Source organism: Empidonax traillii, unplaced genomic scaffold (assembly GCF_003031625.1).
Source record: "Empidonax traillii isolate 1590-97213 ecotype Southwest subspecies unplaced genomic scaffold, ASM303162v1 scaffold2522:size22633, whole genome shotgun sequence".
In the NCBI taxonomy this organism is placed as follows: Eukaryota; Metazoa; Chordata; class Aves; order Passeriformes; family Tyrannidae; genus Empidonax; species Empidonax traillii.
In genome coordinates this window covers 5,932-12,891 of record NW_020957715.1, presented here as the reverse complement: position 1 = coordinate 12,891, position 6,960 = coordinate 5,932, and the positions used below count along the sequence as shown (strand labels likewise).

The following is a 6,960-nucleotide window of genomic DNA, read 5'->3' as shown; positions in this document are numbered from 1 at the left end:
AATGAGGGAACTGACTCTCAAAATGTGGGAATTGACTCTCAAAATGAGGGAGTTGACTCTCAAAATCTGGGAACTGACTCCCAAAATTTGACCCTGAAAAAAATGTGGGATTCAACTCTCAACATTTGACCCTGAAAAATGTGGGAATCGACTCGCAAAGTTAATTCCCACAAATCAAATCCCCCTTTTTCCAGTCTCAAATCCCTCATTTCCAGGCTCAATTTTTTTTCCAGGCTCAATCCCCTCATTTCCAGCCTCAGTCCCCTCATTTCCAGGCTCAAATCCCTCATTTCCAGGCTCAAATCCCTCATTTCCAGGCTCAATTTTTTTTCCAGGCTCAATCCCCTCATTTCCAGCCTCAGTCCCCTCATTTCCAGGCTCAAATCCCTCATTTCCAGGCTCAAATCCCTCATTTCCCAGCTCAAATCCCTCATTTCCCAGCTCAAATCCCTCATTTCCTGGCTCAAATCCCTCATTTCCCATCTCAAATCCCTCATTTCCCATCTCAAATCCCCCTTTTCCCGGCTCAACCCCCCTTCCAAGCCGCTCCCAAGGGCCGAACTGAGCCATTCCCACATGGAACACCCTCACGAGCACCTCATTCTCCTTCCCCACCCCTTTCCCAACTCTTCCCCACCTTTCCCTCTGGTCCCCGGGGCGGTTGTGGCGCATTCCGGAGCGGGAATTCCCTGGAGCCGGGTTCGGATGAGGGCGGCCACGCGCTCCGTCTCCTCGCGCCGCGTGCAGTAGACGATGATGGAATCCAGGGCTCCGAAACGCTCCCCCCCCAGCAGGGAAACCAAGGCCTGCGGGACCACAACGGCACCGAATTCCACAAAAAGATGGAAACACAAGGAATATCCTCCTTAAATCCCGGGGTTCCCCCATCCCGACCTCGTCGCGGTCGCGCTCCATGGACACCGAGAGGAGCAGGTTGGGCGGCACCGCGGCCAAGCGCGCCGGAGCCTCTTCCCCCGCCGGGATCCCCAAGTGCCGCGCCACGTCCCGAGCCGTGGCCGGAGTGGCCGTGGCCGTCAGGCCCAGGAAGCAGCGGATGCCCAGGCGATCCCGCAGAACCTGCCAGGGAATCCGGAGGGAAACATTCCAGGGGAGAAAAAAACGATCAGGAGTGTGGTGCTTGTTCCACATCCCCATGGGGGTTGTCCCACAGTGATTGTCCCACATTCTCACGGTGATTGTCCCCTATCCCCTGTGGGTTGTCCCACATTCTCACGGTGATTGTCCCTCATCCCCTGTGGGTTGTCCCCCATCCCGTGGGGTTTGTCCCCCATCCCCACAGGGGTTGTCCCCACATCCCCAGAGTAGTTGTCCCCCATCCCCTGTGGGTTGTCCCCCATCCCCTGTGGACTGTCCTCCACCCCCTGCACGTTGTCCCTCATCCCCTGTAGATTGTCCCCACCCCTGTGGGTTGTCCCCCATCCTGTGGGGGTTGTCCCCCATCCCCTGTGGGTTGTCCCCCATCCCCTGTGGGGGTTGTCCCCCATCCTGTGGGGGTTGTCCCCCACCCCCTGTGGGTTGTCCCCCACCCCCGTGGGTTGTCCCCCAATCTCCTGTGGGTTGTCCCCCACCCCTGTGGGTTGTCCCCCACCCCCTGTGGGTTGTCCCCCACCCCCGTGGTTGTCCCCACCTTGCAGATGCGCAGGTAGGAGGGTCGGAAGTTGTGTGCCCACTGGGACACGCAGTGAGCCTCGTCCAGGCAGGCGAAGGCCACGGGTGGGAGGCGATCCCGGCCCCCCAGGAATCCCGATCCGGATCCGGTGCCGCCCACCAGGGCCTCGGGAGACACGAGCAGCACCTGCGCCTCGCCCGCCCGCACCTGAGGGGACAGCGGCCATTCTTGAGGTAAAATCCCTATTTTTAGGAGGTGATGTTCATTCTTATGGACAAGATCGGAATTTTAGGGAGCAAAATCTCATTTTTGAGGCGAAATCCCTAATTTTCCAGGCCAAAGTCACATTTTTGGATTCAAATCTTAATTTCTTGGGGGGAAAAGAATTACATTTATAGGGTCTAAACACACATTTTTGGGGGCCAAATTCCTCATTTTCTGGGGCCTAAATCCACATTTTCAGGCCCAAACCTTAATTTTTCTGTGGGAAAACAAAACATTTTTAGGGTCTAAAATCTCATTTTTGAGGCCAAATCTCTCATTTTCCAGGCCCAAATCCAGCTTTTTCAGCTGCAACCTTAATTCTTTCAGGGAAAAAAAAGTCCCATTTTTAGCATTTAAAACCTTGGTTTTTTGGGAGAAATCCTTCACTTTCCAGGGCAAACCCCACATTTTTAGTGTCTAAACTTCAGTATTTGAGGAAAAGCCCCTCATCCCGAATCCATACTTTTAGGTTAAAACGCCCATTTTTAGGCAGCAAATCCGAATTTTGGGGTCTGAGCTCCCATTCCTGAGGCCCAAACCCTCCTCCCTCCTCCTGAGGGGAGGAGATGGCGGCGCCCTCACCTTCTCCAGGACCTTTTCCCGCTGGGCCTTGGACATGTTGGAGTGGACGCAGACGGCCCTCAGGCAGGGCGGGAGCCCCGACACCTGCGAGGTGGGGACGTTTTAAACATCTCCCGGCGTTTTCCAGGCGGGAATAAGGCAGGAAAAGCTGAGGGGAGCGTGGGGGGGGGACCTGGTCGTCCATGAGGGAGACGAGCGGCGACACGACGAGGGTGAGGGCGCGGCGGTGCCGCCGGTACAGCAGGGCGGGCAGTTGGTAGCACAGCGATTTACCCAGCCCCGTGGGCAACACCACCAGTGTGGATAACCCTGAGGGGAAAAGGGAGACAAAAAACGGGAATGTCCAGAAGCTCCAAAGCTGGGAAAAGAGGGCGGGAAGAGGAGAAGGGGGATCCAACCGCAGAGGATCCTCATGACGGCCACGGCTTGGCCCGGGCGGAACGAGGCGTAGCCCAACTCCCTCAGAGCTTCCAGCACCTCCTCCGGCGGATCTGCGGGATGGAAGGTATGGAGATGACGGCATTCCAAGGGATAATTCCCACCTGGAGTGGCTCCTGGCCCTACCTGGCACTGCTCCATCCGTTCCCAGGCTGTAAAGAGGCTCCACGGGCGCCGGAAAAGGGTCCGGAGTGAACTCCGGCCTCCGCGTATCCAGGGATGGAGGCGCTTCCAGGGAGTCGGAGCCGCTCCCTGGCAAGGATGAGGGAGAAAGAATTGGGATTTATAGCAATCCTTTCCAAATTTGGGTTGGGAGGCTCCGAGCGAGGGTTTTTTGGGAGGCGAAATCCACAGTTTTAAGGAGGAAACGCCACGTTTTCAGGGGCGAAATCCACATTTTTAGGGCATGATGTCAATTTTTAGGGAAGAAAAATGACATTTTTAGGGGAGAAAATGACATTTTCAGGGGAGAAAATGACATTTTTAGAGGAAAACAATGATATTTTTAGGGGAAGAAAATCACATTTTTCAGCTCAAACCCCACATTTTTGGAGTCAAGCATATTTTAGAGTCTAAAATTTCATTTTAGAGGTCAAATTCCTCGTTTCCAAGGCCAAAATCCTAATTTTTAAGGTCTAAACTCTTCATTTTAGGGCCAAATCCCTCAGTTTTAGGATCCAATCTCCTTTTTTTTAGGGCAAACCCCCTCAATTTAAGGACTGAATCCCTCCTTTTTATGGTTCAGTTTCTCTCAGGATAAAAAGCTCCATTTTTTGGGCCCAACCCCTCCCTTTTAGCCCCCAAATCCCTCCTTTTCAGCCCCCAAATCCCAACTTTCCAAGCCCAATCCCTCCTTTTTAACATGGGAATCTCTTCCCTCCAACCCTGTCCTGTCCCCTCACTGGAGATTCCCGGGAAAATGCTGTTGGTCCTTCGTGCCACTTCTTCCAGAGTGGGAAGAGGATCTTCCTCCTCCTCCTCCTTGGGATCATTTTCTGCTGGGAATGATCCTGAATCCCTCCCTGTGTGTGGAAAACGGGATCATTCCCCCACTGTGGGGGGAATCCAGGACTGTGTCCCATGGGATGAGCTCATCCTGGAGCTCCATCCAGGACTGTGTCCCGTGGGATGGGCACCCCCTGGAGCTCCATCCAGGACTGTGTCCCGTGGGATGGATCCCCCTGGAGCTCCATCCAGGACTGTGTCCCATGGGATGAGCTCATCCTGGAGCTCCATCCAGGACTGTCCCCACTTCAAGCCATTCCCATCCCTGCAGATGATCCATCCCTGAGCCATTCCCATCCCTGCAGATGATCCATCCCTGAGCCATTCCCACCCCTGCAGATGATCCATCCCTGAGCATTCCAACCTTATCCCAGCTCCCCAATCCTCGGCTGCTTTTCCCGCTCTCTCCTCCGTTCAGGAGAGACAAATCAGGATCAACCCCCCCGGGAACACCCCCCCCTTTACCTCCCACCCCTCATCCCTGACCTCCTCTCCCTAAAATCCCCTCCAAGGATCTTCCCAGCTCCCGGAATTCCCAAGCTGACCTGGACATTGTGCCGCCCAGTGTCCGGCGTTCCCGCAGCGGAAGCAAACTCCGGATCTGCCGCCCCCAAACCGCTCTGACTTCTTCCTCCACTTCTCCCTCCACACCTGGCAAGGACGATCCTGTGGCCCATCCGTGTGGGGGAAGCTCCCCCTGGAGATTCCCAGGGAATTCCCAGGCTTTACCTGCTTCCGGAGGCTTTTTCCCCGCAGGGAGAAGCGGGTGTAGCTTTTCCTCCTCAGGTTGAGCCTCACGAAATTCCCGCCACTCCGGGGGGCGGATCTGAGGGAAAACAGGGATGAGGGGACCCCATCCCCTCCTTCAGGAGGTTTGGGAATCTCCACATCCCGGGCCTGCACCGGGAGTTGGGAAAAGTCGGGAATCACCTGGGTTTGCGGGGGGGTTTGGGCTTTTCCTGCTCCTCTTCTTCCTCTTCCCAGAGGTTTTCCAAGCGTTCCGGCGTCTTCCTGCTCCCCTCTGGAGCTCCCACCTGCTTTTCCTTGTGCTCCTCTTTCTTTTCCAGGAGGTTTTCCAAGCATTTCGAAGTCTTCCTCCTCTTCTTTGGAGCTTCCATGTGCTTTTCCTGCTCCTCCCGTTGCTCTTCCAAGATGTTTTCCAAACGTTTTGGAATCTTCCTCCTCTTCTTTGGAGCTTCCACCTGCTTTTCCTTGTCCTCTTGTTGCTTTTCCAGCCTGTTTTCCAAACAATCCTGTTTCTTCCTGCTTTCCTTTGGAGCTCCCCCCTGCTTTTGCTTGTGCTCCTCTCCCTCTTCCAGGGTGTTTTCCAAGCGTTCCAGGGTGTTTTCCAAGCATTCCAGGGTGTTTTCCAAGCGTTCCAGGACGTTTCCCGACGTCTTCCCGCTCTCCTTTGGAGCTTCCCCCTCCTCTTCCTCCTCCCTGTTCCTCTTCATCCCAAACTTTCCCTCATCCAGGTCCCGGTGGTGCCTCTGGAGCTTTTTGGGAGCGTCCCCATCACCCCCAACATTCCCACCAGGCCTTTTCCAGGTGGGAATCTCATCCTTCCTGGGAATTTCCTGGCACCTCTGGAGCCAGGCGGGATCCAGCGATCCCAAAGTCTGGGCCACCCTCTCCTTCAGCCGCTGGAATTTTTGGGGAGCAGGAGGAAGGGGGGGTTTCACTGCCGAGTTGAGGATGAGGGGGGGCAGTCCCGACAGGGAGGGAGGGAGGAGGAGAGTTCCAGAATCTCCGGGATCTCCGGGATCATCTCCACAATCCCTGGAATTTCCAGACTCTTCCTCACCCCCTGTGGGCTCCGGTTGTGTCCGGAATCTGGGAATAGCCGGGATCCTCCTGGGATTTGGGGTCCTGTGAGGGGTCAGGGGGGGCTCCTGTGGGAAAGGGGGAAGGGTCAGATCCCCCCTGGAATTCCAGCTTGGAAAGAGAGGGATGAGATTCTGAGGAGGGGCTCCCATTTTGGGGGGTCCCTCATTTTGGGGGTCCCTGGTATTTGGGGTCCCTGATTTTGGGAGGGTCTCTGATTTGGGGGTCCCTGATTTTGGAGTCTCTGATTTTGGAGGTCCCTGATTTGGGGGTCTCTGGTATTTGGGGTCCCTGATTTTGGGGATCTCCAATTTGGGGTCCCTGATTTGGGGGTCTCCAATTTGGGGTCCTTGATTTTGGGGGTCTCTGATTTTGGGGATCCCTCATTTTGAGGTCCTTCATTTTGGAACCTCTGACTTTGGGGGTTCCTGATTTTGGGGGTCTCTGATTTGGGGAGGTCCCTGATTTTGGAGGTCTTCAATTTGGGGGGACCTCATTTTGTGCAATCCCTGATTTGGGGGGTCTCTGATTTTGGGATCCCTCATTTTGGGGGTCTCTGATTTTGGGATCCCTCATTTTGGGGGTCCCTCATTTTGGGGGTCCCTGATTTTGGGGGTCTCTGATTTTGGGGACCCCTCATTTTGGGGGTCCCTCATTTTGGGGGTCCCTGATTTTGGGGTCTCCAATTTGGGGGGTCCCAGAGGCCACAATTTTGGAAGGGGGGGGTTCCAAACTCCCCAAGATCTCCCAGAGCAGCTCCCCCTCCCCTCCCCCCCCCAATCCTGACCTTCCCAGTGGTTCCCAGTTTGGATTTGAGTTTCATCCCATAAAACTGGGCCGACATTCCCGACCCACTCCGGCTCTTCCCGGGAATCTTCGGCTTCCGGTTCAGGTGGGAACCCCAAAATCCCGAATCCTGCAACCAAAAACCCCCAGGAATGTTGAAGATCCCAGAAAATGGGAATCCTGGCAGGAAAACAACCTGGGAGAGCATCCCATGGGATATTTTGGGATGAAAACACCCCCAAATCCCACTTTTCCACCCCCAAATCCCCCTTTCCCTCCCCCAAAACCCTTTTTCCCACCCCCAAATCCCAATTTTCCACCCCTAAATCTCCTTTTCCACTCCAAATCCCATTTCCCACCCCCAAATCTTCATTTCCCACCCCCAAGTCCCCTTTCCCATCCCCCAATCCCCCTTTTCCACCCCTAAATCC

The 6,960-nt window shown here is 55.1% G+C and overlaps 1 protein-coding gene across 1 annotated transcript in view; it reads right to left on the bottom strand.

Annotated features, from left to right (window-relative positions):
* Nucleotides 1–6,587, bottom strand: part of RECQL4 (RecQ like helicase 4) — a 14,390-nt gene extending 7,803 nt beyond the window's left edge. Inside the window, exons 1-12 of the mRNA XM_027909918.1 lie at nucleotides 6,531–6,587; nucleotides 4,850–5,811; nucleotides 4,649–4,745; nucleotides 4,465–4,570; nucleotides 3,772–3,924; nucleotides 3,041–3,133; nucleotides 2,875–2,967; nucleotides 2,649–2,785; nucleotides 2,477–2,560; nucleotides 1,649–1,837; nucleotides 895–1,077; nucleotides 638–806 (exon numbers count right to left, since the gene is read on the bottom strand). Of these exons, the coding sequence (XP_027765719.1) occupies nucleotides 638–806; nucleotides 895–1,077; nucleotides 1,649–1,837; nucleotides 2,477–2,560; nucleotides 2,649–2,785; nucleotides 2,875–2,967; nucleotides 3,041–3,133; nucleotides 3,772–3,924; nucleotides 4,465–4,570; nucleotides 4,649–4,745; nucleotides 4,850–5,811; nucleotides 6,531–6,587 (2,323 nt within the window). The remainder of the gene's footprint in view (nucleotides 1–637; nucleotides 807–894; nucleotides 1,078–1,648; nucleotides 1,838–2,476; nucleotides 2,561–2,648; nucleotides 2,786–2,874; nucleotides 2,968–3,040; nucleotides 3,134–3,771; nucleotides 3,925–4,464; nucleotides 4,571–4,648; nucleotides 4,746–4,849; nucleotides 5,812–6,530) is intronic.
* Nucleotides 6,588–6,960: the final 373 nt, after the last annotated feature.